Here is a 19,095-nt window from a genome sequence, read left to right as displayed (position 1 = left end):
TAATATTGTTCTTTATCTATGTGCCTGCTATGTGCTGCAGTAGTTCTAAGGATGCTTTTCTAAAAGCATGCCAGGATTTATTCTTTGGCAACTCAGTACCACAGTGATATTAAGAGGGCACTTACATACTTCTTAGCTTCTTTTGCTATATTTGTACAGTGCACTTTTAATGAAACGCAGCACAGAAACTGGCTTTAACTTTAAATATTTAAAAAAAACCCATCAGTAACTGCTTGGCATTTTTTCCAAGTCATACATACTATCAGAAGTAATTTAATAAAACTGCCTGCAAGCTTAGTACAGTTGTAAAACATTTTTCACTGAAAAAATGCCAACTCTTCAAGTGGTCTTCACAATGTCAGCACTCTTCCTTTTGAAACTGAAAAGGAAGTAGCACAGTGCAACACAACTTGGCCTGTGAAGCACAACAGTTAGAGCTAAGTTTACTTCTACACAGTACACCCAAGTCTCAGATATTTTGGTTCACACTAACTCTGTCCGGTCCACACACTGAATATCTGTTAATGTTTGGAGCACAAGCTGCTCTCCTGAAAAGCATCATTTAAGATAGTCAATGCAAAAGGAATGCTCCAAGAATACTCAGCTGCAAGAATTAAAAGAGGTAATCCAGTACAACCTAGAGATTCAAGTGATACTGATTAAAATGCTAATGGTCACGCATCCACAGACTGTACTGAAATACTGTCGTATTTCATCTTGCAGAAGATACATATTAATGATCATAGGAATTATTATGATTTACTCTTTCAAGTAGCCTTTCTGTTATCCCACATTAAATGATTTTAAATGTTTTTCAGTAGACTCCTAGCAATTTAGAGTGGGTGGTTACAAAAAAACGGATTTCTTCATACACAGTAGAGGAAAAAATGCTGAAATCTAGAATAAGAATGCTACCCACAAAGAATACAAAAGAACTGAGAAAATTCCTTTTGGGAAAAACAACAACAACAACAAATCCAGCTCAAAATAACAAAACCTCAGAAAATTAATTTCTTAGAGGGAATATGGATTGTTTGTTGGGAAAAAACCTCCAACCAAACAAAATTCAAACAAAACCCTACGTTACTTTATGAAAAAGCCTACACTGAAAACCTGTAGTAATACTGCCCTGTCCTTTACTTGCAGTACTATGTGTAGTAAAAAGACTCATTCAAAAGAACATTACTCACCCAGCTTGGAAAATCAGACCAAGTTGGAACACGCTGACAGAGGTCACGAAGAATACGTATGATAATCACACAGGACTGCAGACCATTAGCTCTAGCCTTGAGAGCAATACAAAATCAAATTAATTAATCCCAGCACCTACAGCGAGTAGGACTTGTTGAAAGACTAAAACACCACTGTTCAATGGAAGCTCAGATACAAGATTGAAACAAATCACTCTACAACTTTATTCCATGAGCTGCCATTTACAGCAGTATTTTACACAGGGTTAGTAATTTAAGGTGGTAGCAGTCAAAGTGCACAGGTTATACAAGAATAACATTTCTTGATCCCCTGTACACTTTTGACCTATGTTCACTTGTAACAATAAATACAGTATCTTTCTATATTAGAAATAAAAAGGATAAAGTAAAGATCTAAGAAATAGGTATAGAGACTGAAAGGTCAAGGGAATCTGTTTGGTTTCTTTATTGTGCCTTTGCCAGAAGGCAAAGTCACTAAACCAAACAGTTGCTTCTCACCTTTCATTCCCTACACTTAATGCAATTAAAGAAATAGGAAAAAAAGTCTTAAGTCTGAACACAAAGCTTTAAACACATATTCCATTATTTAAAGCAAAGTTACTCTGCAGCCTTATGGAATATATAACGAATATACAACATATGATCACCCCAAGCGAGTCAAGCTTTCAACATCGCCTTCTCAATGACCAGAAAAAAAAAATCATGTCAAATGAGCAGTAACTGCATAAAGCAGTTCCTTCATACTCAACCTTCTACATTTAAATTTAGGGACCAGAAAAATATTATTAGCATGAACAACGCTGAGTGTTTTCACACAGATAAACATTTATATTGCAACTGAACTAATCTCTCATAAGGCTACAAGAAGAAAGTAAAATGATGTTCCGAACCTGGAACCACTTAGCGTGGCGTAGAGCAGCCAGAGCGTCAAGGCATTTTTGCCTGTCCAAGACGTCCGGTGGGTCTTTCACCATACCCGAGGTTACATCTAAAATGGATTGAATTGGCAAAATGCAGTGAGGAATGGGTGTTTGACCAGGTGAGCAAGACACTTCCTCAACGTAGCTTCAATGTCACACATGCCATTTAAAGTTTAAACCCTTGGACAACAAATGTAAATGCTCAACAAAAGCCATTCAATTAGGATTAGGGCATCTACCCAGTATAAAGATCAAGAGCATTATATACTTTAGCTCTGAGGTTATTTTCAAATGCACTGCAGATTATGCAATGCGTAGTACCTCTTTATTTAAGCTAACATTGGGAAAACACATATCCCCTAAAATTAAATACTGAAGGAAGGATGGTTGGACACAGTGCACCAGCACAGAGAACACAAGACAGAAGGAACACAAAAATCCACTTTAACTGAATAGAAACATTCAAACTTAGTTTCTTGTAAATTTTAATGGTCCTCTGTTATTTGGGACCTATTCTTAAAAGAAAAACTAAGAATAACAAATCTTAAAAGCACTAGATGATTAGTATCGATGCTATTTTTACCATACCTTAAACTTGAAATTATTTTGCTTTAAAAACCTGACTAAAAGAACATGAAATGTTCTTTGATATTACTGATTTCTAATACTTTGTAGGACCTTTTCCTTACTTATACAGATGAAATTCCTCAACCCATAATATATGCGCTCCAGTATCATTTAGGATGCAAGGAAAGTTCTGAAAAGGGACTGCTTTAAGATTCAGCAGAAAAAGAAAAGGATTAGTTAAAAAAATAAATAAAAAGCAGAATGTCTTAAAGAAAATACAGCAGATGTTGGATATTTAAGTATTCAGAAAAGAATTTAATTGCCAAAATTGACTGCTTTGTTACCAAAAAGGATGAGACTACAGGCCCTTTTGGAAGTGGTTTAATCAATGGAAGTGGAACCACTGAACAAAGTGAAATGGTATCCTCGGGCTACTTAAAAATTGTACAGATATAATGCAGTGATCAGCTTTCAATCTTTGATTTACTGACTGTGGAAATGGCTCATGTGACCAGTAACAAAGTATATCGGTAGTGTAACAGGTGATACACAAGATAATTTTTTTAATTTGAGGAGTTGGTTGTATTGAACAATGTAATTTACTCCAGCAAGATACAAATCTAGGCAAGTCAGAAAATAAAAAAAAAATTAAAAATACTGAATCTCATGAAACATGCCTACAATGAGATTAGGGTCGCTGCAGAAAGATAGCTCTGAAACCACCTATTTTTACACAAATGTAGACCAAGTAGTAGGACAGTTTACAGAGAGCTAAAAAGCCATGAATGAACATGGTACAACTTTGCAACACAATAATTAAACTTAATATGAAGTATTACATTCAGATTTGAGCATTTGTTTACAGATTAGTCCCACTGCTCTGCACAGGGCTAAAAGGCGGAGGATTTTAAAATATGAACAAAGCTGAGAAGAACATAGGTATCTTCTCACACAGATGTTCGAACTTATGGACTATATGTTAAAGTGGAGAGATGAAAATAGGCACTTAAGTCATTTACAGAGCAAATGAAGACATTTAAAGTGGTATTCCCTTTAAAACAAAACAAAAACTCAAACCTATACAAGGGAGGTGCCAGGTAAGATAACTGATGAAACAAGTACAATCTGGGTATAAGAGACAAGGAGTACATTTAGAGAAAACCCACAGCAGAAAAAAAGTGGCAGAGTAAGGCTGAGAAATGAAAACTAAAAATGGGCCTAGTAGCCTCATCATCATCATAATCTAATGGTTTGGGTTGGAAGGGACCTTAAAGATCATCTAGTTCCAATCCCCTGCCACGGGCAGCCAATTATTTATGTCATCATTCATAATTTTACATTCTCCTAAAACTAATATGCAAATAGGTGACACTGCAAACTTTCAGCGCAATAATTAATTACATCTTTTGAAAGTCCAATTACTTCTAGCTCTGAAAAACTTCAATTTGGAAAATAATTTTACTAAAAAGAACTAGTTTAAATGCACATAAAACAATCTTACTACATGCTGGAATTATCGATCTAAAATGTGCTACTAAATAGATACCATGAGAATACCTTTGAAACTTAAAACAGACTTTGAAAGTCAGAAGTTGCCAAGGCACCTATTGCACTGAGAATACATTGACTGAAAAAATTCATCAAGGAAACTCTTTAATATTTAATCTGTGGATTTTTGCATCTGTTTCACATTTCAGGATTAACCCCTTAAAGACTATTTAACTGAATTCAAATGCCTAACATACCACCCTGTTAAGCTAAGACAAAAAAATGAATTAAGTTTATAAAACACAAGTGTGAATTCTTACTCTGTAGAACTTAATTTATTACTAGCCTAAACATAAGGGGTTAATCTTCAGTTAGACATGCTGTGTCCACACTACCTCTTCATTAAAAGTTAACAGGTATTTCAATTTCAGTAAGTTTTATTATGTGAAATGCATTTTACCCAGTCAACTATTTCAAGACTAGTGTGAACACTGCTTAATTCTAGGAGAGAGACAAAGACAAAAAGGAGGAAAAACAAAAGAAAATAAAAACAAAACACAAAGTAACAGTAGATGCTAGGACTATGCATCCAAACCCCTCCTTTGTAAAGCATGGCAGGTGTGACACTGAGCTTTAGAAAACCTTGGTCAAAAATCCTTCCGATGTCTTGGCAGCAACCCCTGACAGGAATCAAGTCCCTCTGCTAGAAGGCTTTGGACCGGGGCTGTTAGCTAAGGATAAAAGAAGACACACGCGCACACATATATGTGTTTATAAATATGTACACTTTGCTGAAGGAAAGACTCCATCCACAGAAGGGGTTAGAGCACTTTGAAGATATCAGATTTGGCAAACTGTCAAACGCACAATACTGTAAGAAACAGCAGCTATGCGGTTAACAATTTTATTTCACTGTGTTGTTTTTAGCCTTTTCTCATGTAATGGGATTATTACACATCAAACATGATTCTACTCCATGTGCAAGTCTCAGTCTCATCTTTACTCAAACTTGTTCTTCCGGTAAAGCCTTCCTTATACCTGAACTAGCTCCCCAGGTGGGCTAAAAAAAATGAAAACTTTAAATCATTGTAAGACACAGAGCATGAGAAGCTGCAGAAAGAAAAAACACAAACACATACTGTTACTCTGCAGCAGATAAGCAGCAGTGTTCATAATAATGCCTTTCTTGCTGCAGTAATTTGCAGTTCAGTCTTCTGTTAGCTGTAGTTTCAAAGTTAACTTTTCTGTACATCCATTTTACACTGCTCAGTGTCTTGGAAGAGAAATCTAACTTGATTTTGCTTGCCTAGAGGCAGTACTGCATTCAGCAGTGAATAAACTCACAATAATCATTTTAACTCAAGTGTGGGTCAGACAAAAATAGAGATTTGTTTCCTTTAGGTGGCATAAATTGAGGGATTAATGGTAGTAATTTGAAATCTATTTTATTTTTAGTAGACATCACAGAATTTTAGGCCAGAAACTGCCTGAAATTGAGTACTGTGGCAGAAATCAGTATTGACTGCACTTTTGCACAGTACATTAGGAAATAAACATGGTGTTTAAGGTTAACTTAATTTAATGGATAATCTAATTTAATGATAAAATCCTTGAAGTTGAAGTAGTCTTTATAAACTTAAATGTGATGCTGGGTTCAGCACAGGCAAACCAAGAGTCTTGTTACACTTAAGATTGTCAAAAAAAAACAAATTCGGTTGAGCGTGACAGTACATGTACAAAGCCTTTATAGCTAGTAATAAAATGCACAGCTTAAAAATCACATACAAAACACTCTTTATGACTCTTCAGAAGTCATCCAAGTGACAGAATGTAGCTTGGAATTTTTCTGCCTCATTATGTAGGATGACTTTGTTAACACAGCTTGCTTACAATGCACTAGTCACAGCTACAGGACATTTACTAATGCAATATAAAAACCTCAAGTATTTTAGAGGACATGTAATGAGATGAAATAAAAAAACCCAACCTCTGTGACTTATAAATACGTATATACACAAGCACATGTATACATACACACATACAATTTTTTTTTAACTTGCATATAAGAAGTGTTAAGATAGTCTCAGATTTCCTATTTGTAGGTTCACTGTCAAACACCAGAACCCTGTTTGCCATGATCTCTTTCCACTATGAAAATACAGAATTAAAAGGAAACAAAAGTTAATTTTATCTGACCCGTAAACAAAAAGAACCAATGTACTGCAGACATTAATCATGCTTGTTGGCTTAAAAGCTTTTGGAGCTTTGAAAGTGTTACAGAACAGACCCTAAAGCAACACTGCTGGCACCAGAGAAACTGTGGATTTCAGAAATGTAAATTGATTTACAAGCTCCACCTTTCTGATTCAGCTCAACGACAAAGCCATTTCTTATTGTACTAGTCTGGGTTTGCCAGTTGGATAGAAGACTGATTGTAATACCAGGAGCCTAAATATACTCAAAAAGCACTCCAGACCAAAAAGCAACCTCAGAGAGCTGGAAAAAATCGCATTGTCTTTTAAAGTTAGAAGCACTGTTACGATCAAAAGTATTACAAAAGTGCATTTTAAGTGGTGCTCCTGTTTGGAACGTGTGATGGTAATACTGATCCAGTTTAAACCCCAAAACCTGTGATTTGATTTCTAAAACCGTACAATCTTTCTCTTTGGGCAAGACTGCTCTAGAAAGCCAGTTTATAGCCACTTGCTATAAAATACTTGGTTTTCCACATAATTTCAAAAGAAGGGAAAAAGCAGTTAAGTTTGTACCTTTTCCAGAAAGCTGAGGTTGGACATGAAGTTAGATATTTTAAAAATTAAATAAACTCATCATATAAGCATTTATTTTAACCAACTGTTCTCTACCAAGACTCATTGAAAAACAAGGTTTCGATCAAATACATGTGCCAGCATGTTGCCTTCCAGGACCTTAATGCCATTTTAAGCAGAATATATAAAACAAACAAAAAAAAAAAACCCAACCAAAAATGAAACAAAACAAAAAAAAAAAAAAAAACCCTCCACAAAACAAAACAAACCCCCAAAAAAACAAAGAAAAAAAAGGGGTGAGAAAGAAGTAACATCTTTAACAATTTCCCAACCTCCATCCCTCATGTTCTCTTCCCGAATGACTGGAGAGGTCAGTGTGATAGTAACTTGCATTTTGGGTTCCACACACGAATTTAAAATTATTGCTGCCTCTGGGACTGCACACTTGATATCGTATTTCTCAGGACTTATTACCTAAATATTGAGAAACAGAAATTTCTGTTAGCATGTGGCTAATAAAAACATGGGGAAGAAAATGGATTTCAACAGAGTCTTTTTAACAGAAAAACAGAAACGTAATTACATGAAGCAGATACTTCTCTATTCAAAGAAACCACAGTGTATGTAATTAGACATACATGTGGACTTCCATACTGTTTCCAAATCATTAATAAAAATACAGAGCAGTCATCAGCACACAAGAGGAAAAAAACCAAGAAACTACCCAGAAAGGAAATTCACAGACAAGTTAAGTTACACAACAAGAATCTTGATAGTTTTTGAGATGAAGAAAAACCTCAGTGCCACTTAAAATGTCAGCTGGGTATGTTTCTCATTGGAACATAGGAGCCTTTTAAAAGCACAAAGATGCAGTGGTTGTTCTTCAAGCTTGCAGTTACAGCATGGGTACTGCTAGGTACATTCTATATTTGGCTGTCACAACATGCTAAGAACAAAGGACAAGACAAACGTGAGGGAGAAATATGTAAGACTAACTAACAAGGTAGTGATCCTGAATTGCTCCTTGCAACTAGATTTAATCATTCTAAATACCCCCCAAAGGAAACTGTAGACACATTTGTCACATTCTTCCACAAACTAGAAGGACAAGTGGCTTCTCCGCAAAGCCAGACCAAAATGTGCATTTCTTAAATTTTCTTCTGTTCTTAACAAAAATTAAGCCAAGCTTATTTTCTAATTAACCTGATCCTGCTAAAGCTTCTACCACGCCACCGATACTGATGAACAATTTACCAGGAGATACTGAAATACTAATGCTATGACAAGCATTCTATAACAATGGTCAGCAGGTTTTGTTCAGCAGAGACAGAGACTTTATTCTGTACTTCCACACTGGCAGAAATTCAGCAGATGGTTTATATTACTTCCCATGAATTGTCTACGTACTTTAAGTACTTTCTTTTTTATTTTTTTTTCAAATAGCCAAATTAAAACAAAAACAAAAAACCAAACTACAAACAAACCACACAAGACTTAGGTAACTAATTGTGGACCCACAAGCCGCTGACATCAATTGGGAACAAGATGTGAGTACAAACAGACTGGCATTAATGGACAACTTTGACTTTCAGGCAACAAGCTTCCTGTAATGCTGCACATATTACCTTTATTGCTGCTTCTAAATAGGTAACAGTCTTTCTTCTGTTAATTTTTATTTCCCAATTACATGAAATCTATTAAATGACAACTGATACTACACCACTAGCATACACACCTAGATACTTGTATGAACACAATATACAGAAAGCCAAACATGCAGCTTAGTCCCTGAATTCATATAGAAACACCCAGAAAATGGAAAGAAACTAAACCTGAGCTATGAAATGTGGCACAGTGAGCCCTGAAGACTTTTGAATAGAGGATAGGTTTTTACAGTACCTTTACAAAAATTCCAAATCCAAAAATTTGAATTCTACTTACTGCAAGTTGTTTGGGAAGGCTTTCAGCAATACGACTGAGTAATGTCTTTGAAGGCTTCTCAGCACACAACAAAACAAGATTGACATTTCGGTCTCCACGGAGTAGCAAACCTTTAGCCAAAACGCCTACTCGTAAAACTCCTTTCAAAGCTCTGTGAATTACAGTTAAGTTTCATTTAAAATAATATGAAAACCTTAAAACTAATCCTGAAAGTAGAAAAGTGAAATAAAATCAGAGTATTCCACACACTTCTGAAGTCACAGTGACGTATTACCATATCAAAATGCAAACAGAAGCACTGGTAACAGTGTAAGGAAAAACTTTAGAAACAAATGATGGGTTTCTTAAGAAGTAAAACCCAAAAATACCTGTCTTTACTGCCATCCTTTTTGTCATCTCCCTCTTTGTTCTTGCTTTTTTCATGATCAGTCATGTTGTCAGAAACAAGTTTCAAAGCACGCTCAGTAATGGAAACAATTTTCTGGACTGCCTGAAGTTCCTCCTCTGTCGGATATATAGCAGCATGTTTGGTCATCACATAGCGGTCATCAGAGGAGTCAGGGCGGCGAAGAGGCTAAAGAGATGAAAAAGCTTGTTTCTGAAATCTGGGTATACTTCTAAGTTCACAACCAATAAATGACCAAAAAGCAATTGTGGCTAAACAACAGACTACTCAAACCTTAAATCACTGACATGTAACAAAACATGAACTGGTGTCCTTAGCATTTTTCACTGGTCACGATCAATCACTGCTGAAAAAACTTGAAATGTAATAGATTTAACAACCCCAGGATCAAAAGTATCTCCCCAACACAAATAACTATTACTTGCTTATCAACTGAATAAAGTATCCATGATAGCATAATTCAAACAGGAAGGGACCTCAGGAGGTCCTCACCTCCTCTGCAACCAGGGCTAGCTATAAAACCACATCATGTTGCTCAGGGCTTCATCAAGTTGGTTCTTGAAAACTGCCAGAGATAGAGGCTGCACAATGTTCATGTGGACAAAAAAATATGTGTTCAGTTTGAGCCTCTTTTGTGTCATCTTAAGCTAGTTGCATCTCACCCTCTCATGACTGTAAAGAGCCTGGCTCCACTGTCTTTGTAAGGCACAGATATTAGAAGGCTATTACATCCCTGCAAAACTCTCTTCTCCAGGCTGAAAAAGTAGAAGCCCAGATCCTTCAGTCTCTTCTGACAGGGCACACACTCCAGACCCTAACCATCCTGGTAGTCCCACACTTTTTTGTACTGGAAAGCCCCAAACTGAAGGTAGTGTTGCAGACTGGGTCTAACAAAAGCTGACTTCCCTTCATCTACTGATTATGCTCCTGTTAATAAATTCCAGGATGCTGTTGGCCTTCATTGCCGCCAGGGCACACTGTTGATCCACGTTCAGCTTGCTACCTGCCAAGATCCTCAGACCTCTTTCAGCATGGCTGTCACTCCCCAGCCTGTCATTCCCCAGCCTGTTGTAACTCCCAAGCCTGTTAATAGCACATGGGGTTATTCCTTCCCAAGTGCAGCATTAGACATTTGTCCTTTCAGAACTCTGCAAAGCTCCTGTTAGTCTATTCCTTCAGTCTGCCCCGGTCCTTCTGAGTTGGCAGCTCTTCCCTCAAAGGTACGAACTATTCTCTCCACCCAAAAATGATTCAGTTTCATGACAGCTCCAAACATTATAAGCATGCACTCCATCACCTTTCAATCACTGATAAAGTGCTAATGAGACAAAACCCAGGATAAAACCCATGTACTACTGCACTTGCTACTGACCTCCAGGTCAGTAGCACACCACTAGCCGTTATCCTCCGAGACTGAGAATCCAACTGCTTTTTACCCATACATTTGTCCACAATTAGATTAATATTGTATAATACAATTAAATAAAAGGAGTACACAAATTCAGAGTGACTTGTTATTTCAGAAGAAACAGTATTTGTCATGAAGGCATCCTTTTGTCATTTCAGTGGACTTATTTTGGAAGACAAGTCCACCTACACAATTTCATTAGCATGTAATTTTTTCTTCACTTTTCCAAATCCTCTATTAAGAAACAATGGAGACAACAGAAGTAGCACTGAATAATTTATAGCTCCTAACTATGCTTCCTGGTAAGTATGATTTTGGGTTTTTCTTCAAGTTAAGAAACTCACAGCTGGTCCTTGGGGCTGCGGAGGCATTCCTGGCCTAACTCCCAGCAGGCCTAGAGGTCCCGGAGGACCATGAGGGTATCCTCCATCTGGTATTCTGCGACGGTCATCCCAGTGGTGCTGCTCTTCCTCCATTCTCCTCCAGTACATGTCCTCTTCATATCTCCTGAAGTACATCAATCAAAGTATTCTCTTTACGCAGCAGTTATTACTTGCGGCCATTCTAAATAAATTCTTGTAGGTCCTCACTAACTCATTTCTAGTGGTCATAAGTACATACCACAGAAATCTAGAGGCTTAACTAAAATGAATGGTTATTTTGAAAGGGAGTCTGAATTTACAGCAAAATAATTCTCGTAAGTCTGCATTCCTCTTGAGAGGCTGAACGCTAAAACAAAAACACCAGAGGTATAATAGAAACTTAAGGCAGTACAGAGTTCCCAAAACAAGTATTTAAGAAAACATTAACTACAGAAGCAGGATTAGTTTTAGATAATCTGACTGCAGCTTTGTCTTATTCATTGATAAAAGAGAATGCATTACCTCATTTCCATCCTCCAGCGCTCCTCCTCTTCTCGTCTTCTCCAGTATTCTTCTTTCTGCATCTGTTTCCTCATTTTCTCTTCTTGAATTTTTCTTGCTCGAATACTGGGCTTTACTTCTACTTGCAAGTCTGGGTTTACTTTTTTCTAGTTCAGAAAAAAACAATGAATTAAATGTTGCTTTTTCTCTTTTCAAGGTTACAGACTTCTTCTGACATATTTAGCATGCACTACTGGTCTACAGTAAAATCAAGTGGAGTAAAATGCAGTTATGGAACTTGCTTCCAGTAATTTAAAGGAAGGAAATACCAACATATTACAAACAGCACAAATTACCTCTTCATTTATGTGAGAACAAAGCAATTTAAGACTTAAATGTTGTGAAATACTAAATAATTTGCTGTTCATTCTGTAGCAAGATGAAAAAGCATTTCATCTTAACTCAGGTATGTTTCCTGATGCCCTGTTCCTCAAGGGTTCCTCATACAGGGACATAACCATGAGTTACTGAGTAAAATTTTCTGGCAGTTCTTTTTCTTCTTTCATCTCTTTCACGATTATGCAGGTCCACCGGATCTCCTCTGATCACAGTAGAATCTTCCAATATAATCTTACAATAATCAGCATGCATACCACGTATCAGTACAGAGGTATCATTCATGACTAAAAAATCTGCAACACTTACGACTTCACAAAAGGTTTACATAGTTTATCCTGCCAAAAACACTGAGCACTACTATTTTACACTATTTGATATTCATGGTAAATAACAAAGGACCTACTGTTGCTTGCACAGGTTGTACTGTAGTTTAGTGTTGCAAAGGTTACCTTAAAGCAATGTTCAAAATATTAAAAAAAAAAAAATCCACAAAAATACAGCTTCAGAGTCTGCATTACTTCTTTAAAGGCTATATTTGCTAAGAAATATCTTTCTGAATCTTTTTTTTATATGCTGATTACTCAAGAGTACCTAATTTGGTCAATTCTTTACATGTAAAAAGTTGCAGTCAGTCAGCTGTGACAAACTGCAACAGAAGCATCAGCATTTCTACTAACCTTGTATTGAAGTCTGTGCCGCCGCCCTTTTAAGTGCATCTCCTTGGCATTAGGATCATTAAAACTGCACTCACAAAGTTTACAGTGAAAGCGTATTACCTTTCCTTCATCATTTCTTACCTGGAAAATAAAGTGATAACACATTTGGGATGTGTTATTTGGGATATTTGCTTAAAAAAACAAACAAAGCCACACCAAAAAAATCCACCAAAACAAAGCTGATGTAAAAATTAATCTAATTCACTTCACGAGATTCAGACTACGTGCTAAAAGTTCACACAGTAACTGAAAGAAGGCAAACTAGAACTTTCAATGTACAGACACACTATTTTGCTTGGTAATGAAGAACAAAGTTCTTCCATCCCAAAGAGTACATATCTTTAAGCTGAAGCCTGAACATGCTCAGTTGAATAATTACAAACCTGCAAATCATGAAAAATTTATATCAGACTTCACTTGCCTTCCTCATGTCACTCACGTGAACAATGTCCCACTGAGCATAAAAGAAGCACACACAAAACAAATATGCAAACATATGCACAAGCCTTTCCAGGTTCAATGCCTTGTCATTCTCATCCTCAAGGAGGACCCAGTGCATCACAGGTCAGTCAGCCTCACCTAGATCCCTGGGAAGGTGACGGAGCAGCTAATGCTGGAAACCATTTCCAGGCATAATAAGGGCAAAAAAAATCATCAGGAATAGTCTGCATGGCTTCACCACAGGGAAGTTATGCTTGACCAATCTGATAAACTTCTGTGATGAAATGACAGTCTGGTAGATAAGGGGAGAGCAGTTGATGTTGCCCACCTGAACTTAATTAAGGCCTTCAACACAGACTCATCATAATATTCTCATACAAAAACAGTTGACCTATGGGCTGGATAAGCATATAGAGAGGTGGACTGAAAACTGGCTCAATGGTGATCAGTAGAATGAAGCCTATTTGAAGGCTAAAAACTAGCAGTACACCCCAGGGATCACCATTACATCCAGTGCTGTTTAACATCTTGATTAGTGATCTGGATGATGGGGCAGTGTGTACCCCCTGCAAGTTTGCCCACGACACAAATCTGGGACGACTGGCCATATACCAAAGGGTTGCACTGTCATCCAGAAAACGGAGATCTTGATGGTCTGGAGCAATGAGCTGACAGGAATCTCATGAAGTTCAACAAGGGGGAGTGCAAAGTTCTGTACCCAGGGAAGAACAACTGCACCACTTTATGCTGGAGACCATCCTGCTGAAAAACAGCTTGGCTGAAAACCCTGGGGGTCCTGGTGGACACCCAAGTTAAATGTGAGCCAAGCTGAATGCATCCTTGCAGCAAAGAAGGTGAATGTCATCCTGGGCTGCAGCAGGCACGGTATTGCCAGCAGCTGGAAGGAGGTGATCCTTCCCCCCTAACTCAGTCCTGGTGAGGCCACTCCTGGAGCCCTGTGTCCAGCTCTGGGCTCCCAGTACAAGAGAGACATGGACATACTGGAGAGAGTCCAACAAAGGGCCCACAAAGATGATGGAAGGGACTGCAGCACCTCTGTTGTGAGGAAAGGCTGGGAGAGCTGGGACTGTCTAGCCTACAGAAGAGCATGTTGAGGCAGGATCTTAATGTTTAGAAATGGCTAAAGGAAAGGTGCAAAGAGGACAGAGCAAGGCTCTTTGTAGTGGCTCCCAGGACAGGACCAGAGGCTGTGAGCACAAACTGAAACACAGAGCATTTCCTCCAAAACACTTTTTTACTATGAGGGTAACTAACCCCTGGCACAGGTTGTCTGGGGAAGCTGTGGAATCTCCACCCATGGAGATACTCAAAAGCTGCCTGGACTTGGTTCTGGACAAATGGCTCAAGGTGGCCCCATTTGAGCAGAAAGACTGAGTAAGATGACATCCAGAGGTTCCTTCCAGCCTCAACCACTCTGTGATTCTGGCTAATGTTGAACAAATTTTCACTAATATAGTTAAAAAATAATATGCATTTTCATATCAATACCTCCTCCACATAGTCATGGCCAACTGGCTGGACATCACTTTGCAAAGCAGCAAGACTTGTGGGAGTCACTGGTTCAGCTGATGTCTCTGGTTTTGCTTCCTGTGTTTGTACTGTAGCAGGAGGAGTTGTTTTAACAGTTTCGGCTGATTTCATCTCTTCCAGTTTGCTTCCTGTTGTCTGAAGCTTATTGCCACCTACAAATAAAAAAAGTTAAATCGTTAACTTTCATAAAACGAGAATATAATTACACATAATGTGCAAACTGAAGACTTTATCTGCAAATATCAATGTAACGACCAAAGCATTATCAGTCATTTAAAATTAATTAAAACTTAAACATATTTCAAATACAATTAAACATTTAAAAAAATAAGTTTAACAACATTCAAGTTACTCAGACACTTCACTTTTCATTTTAGCAAGAAAAACTTCTGCTTTACATAATTGACATTTTCATTATATAATTATACATATTTTATATATTATATACATTATATATATATGTACTATACATAATAATTTCCATGCTGAATGGGCTAAATGGGAATAACTCAGCAAATATATTTTAATAATACCCCTTTTGTCATCATATTTTTTTATCCATTTCCAAAAAACCTAAAAGGCACTTTAAAATCTTAAAACGTCTGTACTAACAAATGTAATATACTCTCAGTGTTGCAGTTGCATAGGTCTTTCCTTGAAGAGCAGGATAGCTTACTGTGGAATTGCTGGTTCTCAACTCTTACTATCTGTCATGCTCATTTCAAAATGAAACTTCAAAAAAGTTTCCACTGTTAAGTTTCCACAGTTACAAGGATGTTTCAGTTGTCCAATTATCAACTGTCAGCCTCCCCCAGGGTGCCTTAACAGCCTAGGCTGTAAACTGAAACCAAGAGCAACTGGACTATGAACCAGCAGCAGCTACAATATAAGAAACCAAAGGTGGAAGGTTTCTTATGAAGGTGGGAAAAGCCTCTGAGAGATGTCCAGTGGAGACAACTGGGCATAAAACACCATAAATTTTAAAGCACACAATCTTTATATAAATTCTTATATTCACCAGTAATTCTCTTAAACACAGAGCTACTCAAGTATAAAGTTAACTAAATATGTTTGTATTTACTGCATTAAGTCTTATAAACAAATATAGAATAGGTTAGGTTTCAAAATAAAGACTGACTTCTGTACTTGCCAACAAAGTTTATTTTCGGTGTAGATATTTTCTTTACAGGTATATTAGCAGGAGTTGAAGATGTTTTGTTGCTGGATGCAGTATTAAGTGGTGTGTTTGTCGTGGGAGTAAGAATTTTCACTGCAGAGGATGCAACAGAGGAGTTCACAGTACTGCTGCTAGTTGCTATATTTGAAGCAGAGGCAGTTGGTTTAGAAGCAGATGTAGATGTTGAAGAAGTAGCTTGAGTAACCACATTTGGTTCAGTTGAAGGAATGGGCTTGCCAAGTTTTGTGTGCAACTTCACTACCTGTAAAAATGAAGAAAAAATCTTAATATGAGCCCCCTGGAATAACTATAAAAAGTTATGTAACACAAACATCAATGTAACTAAAAAAAATCAATTAACTAAAAGTTAGCTATTGCTTCTTTACAAAAAGTGATCTTGGCAATCATACAAACACAACAAAATCCCCATACATGTAAAAGCTCCTGTCATCTGTAACAAGAAAGCAGTTAACAGTTACCTCACATTGCTCATTTCCATTAGAAATTCAGACATTTACTCCTAAAGCTGTGCAGATGAGAACAGAATGCCAATAAACTCAGAAGCCAGTGCAACTCCAGGAAACATTTTGCTCCAACTGTTTCAATGTGATTGTTTTGTTGCCTGGTTGCTTTTACTCTCCCTTCAACAGTGTAGAGCCTAGAAATACCTCATTTTCAAGTAATATTTGTAAATAAAGAGATATTTAATACAGATTCAACAACACTGTCTCCCTTGATTGCTGTATTTCAAGACTATTCATATTCAAAGAATTTCCAGGTTGCCTAGCAAAACCAAACAGATTCTCTAGGCAATGGTTTTCTTTAAAAAAAAAAACACAACAAAAAAAGGCACATCTGCAGAGATAGTTAAGGAGTATGCAAGAAGTGTACTTCAAAGCTCTTTAGTATCTCATAGAAAGTAAAGAGGTATATACGCTTATTCTTAGAAGCAACAAGCAGAGGCCTTTCCACAACATCCTTGAAATAGAGTAATACTGTTTTTTGGTGACAGCTTATCACCTGAAAAAGCCAAGTATGTAGTCCATAAGAACAAACCATGCAAAATCAAAATTAAAGACCTGGGTTTGAAAATAGCAGTTAAAAAAAAAAAAAAAAGAACTCATTCAAACACGCCTTTAAAGCAAACACATGTACACAATCATGATACGCATATAACTGTATACATAAACTTTTGGGGGGGGTTTACCACAGAAATAAAGTCCTTTGAGATTTTATTTTTACACTGATGACCACCTAAATTAGCAGTACTTAGCAACTATCTATGAGGCAATGAAAGCCATATCCAAATATGTAATATATATAATATACTCCATATATCTATCGAGTTGTTGGGACACAACCCAAAAATATAATGGCTCAACTTACTAGGGAAAGAAACACTAAGCAAGTCTATTTAAATACAATCTTCGCTCTTGTGGGAAATGTGTTTTAAATCTACAGTGAGATTTATGTATTTTTATATGTATAATTAGTGATGCCACTTTGTACAGTGTTATAAGGTGCAAAACATTCAGCTACAAAACCTGAATATTAATACTGTATTTATTACTAACATTAATCTCTCCAAAGTTATGCTGACACTGCATTTACTATTGTATAGCTAAATTTAAAACACAGGTCACAGGGATGTGCAGAGCAGCCCACAGTCTTTATTCCACAATACCCACCCAACTGCACCCAAACAATAGGGAAAACATGATTATCAAAACTCTTCAAATTTCCTTATAAGATCTACTACAGGACATTGTTCTTCACTCCCAAATGCGAATTTTCTTTTAAAGAAAATACCACGAAGTGATACATAATATTCCTGTCCCTTAGCACTGACTCAGTTTACAGTGTTTCAAAGTGCACTGAAAGCTTCACAGCACCAGAGGATTAAGACAAATACCAAGAAAAGTCTTGAAAAGAATGAGACACAAATATGCAACTGCATGGCCTCATTGATCCTTTTCCCCATCTTAATCTACACTTTCTTCCTACAATTTACATACCCTAAGACACCCTCTTCTCATTGATGCCCCCAATACACCCTCTTGCCACTGATGATACATGGTAGCATTTGTCCCCCTTTCTTCTGACAAGGCCCTTCCAACAGTAAGCTTAAAGATCAGTTTGAAATAAAACGCAGAACTAAATGTCTTTATAAACAAAATTATTATATGGGTTTTGCATATTTTCCCTTCTCTGAGAAAAAATTATGTGAAGAAATACACAAATGACTTGTATAATAAGAACAAGAGAAATCTCTTACTTTCTGATGCTTGGCTCCACGGATATGGGCAGCATAAGCATCTGCCCCTGTACAAGACACATCACAAAGCTCGCAGCGCAACTGATTCTGAGTTCCACGAGCAGAAGTGCTGCTATTACTGGTGTTCTGGGAAGCTTTTAATGCTGCTTCTTTCTTTTTGTGTTTCTGGCCTTCCAAGTGTTCTTTGTAAGTCTGTTTAAACAATACACACACAATGAGCTGTCTTCATACTGCTTGTTCATCATTCATGTGAATACATGTAATACAGAACATGGCATAAAACACATGCTTTGTATAACAAATATTTCCCACACTGAGCATTTCTTCCATATGACATGCTCTAAGGCATTAGCAGGACACTTCTAAGACCAATATATTGTCTTCTTCACTGCCAGGATACCATTAGGTAATACAATATGGGCTTTTCTCCTCTGATGTCTCACTTCCTCAATCAAATACTGGTCAACACACACTACTGTTGAAAACCTGATATGATCAGAGAACTGCAGTTTCCTGCACTGCATTCAACTTCCTTGATTTGAATTTTCCTTGAACAAGAGAGCGCAGTGATCAAGAGAGGTAAAAAAATCAATTAAAAAAAAGGCAGTGCATAATAAAGCTGTGCTGAAAATGAAATGCAGAAGCTGGTATTCGTTCATACGTAACAGTTGTTCCGGACTGCTCTCTGGCAATGTAGAGAGCAGGCAGGGTGGGAAGTATTGACAAGTTTACTGAAAGACTAAGAACTGTTCAGCCAGGCACAAACATAAACATGCTGCATGAAGTGGTATCTACTTCCTACGCACCTGAATAAAATTGCAGGCTTACCATTCACAAAAATAGTTTAATTCCATAGTTTAAAAAAAGATATTCTCTAACAAGTTTGCTATGCTAAAAAAAGCAAATCAAATTTGACGTTTAGAATACTTCTGAAGTCCAAAGCACAGCTGAATCTTCTCTGTAG

The 19,095-nt window shown here is 37.1% G+C and overlaps 1 protein-coding gene across 3 annotated transcripts in view; it reads right to left on the bottom strand.

Annotated features, from left to right (window-relative positions):
• ZFR (zinc finger RNA binding protein) overlaps positions 1-19,095 on the bottom strand; it is a 45,945-nt gene that overhangs the window by 5,241 nt on the left and 21,609 nt on the right. The window contains exons 7-17 of one of the 3 annotated variants that reach the window (XM_061355665.1): positions 18,132-18,323; positions 15,818-16,118; positions 14,638-14,831; positions 12,649-12,768; positions 11,594-11,739; positions 11,054-11,216; positions 9,264-9,469; positions 8,896-9,046; positions 7,287-7,428; positions 2,102-2,199; positions 1,191-1,286 (exon numbers count right to left, since the gene is read on the bottom strand). In XM_061355665.1, coding sequence (XP_061211649.1) covers positions 1,191-1,286; positions 2,102-2,199; positions 7,287-7,428; positions 8,896-9,046; positions 9,264-9,469; positions 11,054-11,216; positions 11,594-11,739; positions 12,649-12,768; positions 14,638-14,831; positions 15,818-16,118; positions 18,132-18,323 — 1,809 coding nt within the window. Of the gene's footprint in view, positions 1-1,190; positions 1,287-2,101; positions 2,200-7,286; positions 7,429-8,895; positions 9,047-9,263; positions 9,470-11,053; positions 11,217-11,593; positions 11,740-12,648; positions 12,769-14,637; positions 14,832-15,817; positions 16,119-18,131; positions 18,324-19,095 lie in introns of those variants that run through there. The other 2 variants (XM_061355666.1, XM_061355667.1) reach the window with 2 other exon arrangements.

The sequence above is a fragment of the Neopsephotus bourkii genome, unplaced genomic scaffold, assembly GCF_033783945.1.
Source record: "Neopsephotus bourkii isolate Nb327-2 ecotype Australia unplaced genomic scaffold, CSIRO-AGI_Nbou_v1 NB_822, whole genome shotgun sequence".
NCBI classification, from domain to species: domain Eukaryota; kingdom Metazoa; phylum Chordata; class Aves; order Psittaciformes; family Psittacidae; genus Neopsephotus; species Neopsephotus bourkii.
The sequence above is the reverse complement of the archived record's forward strand: the minus strand, read 5'-3'. Positions and strand labels throughout refer to the sequence as shown.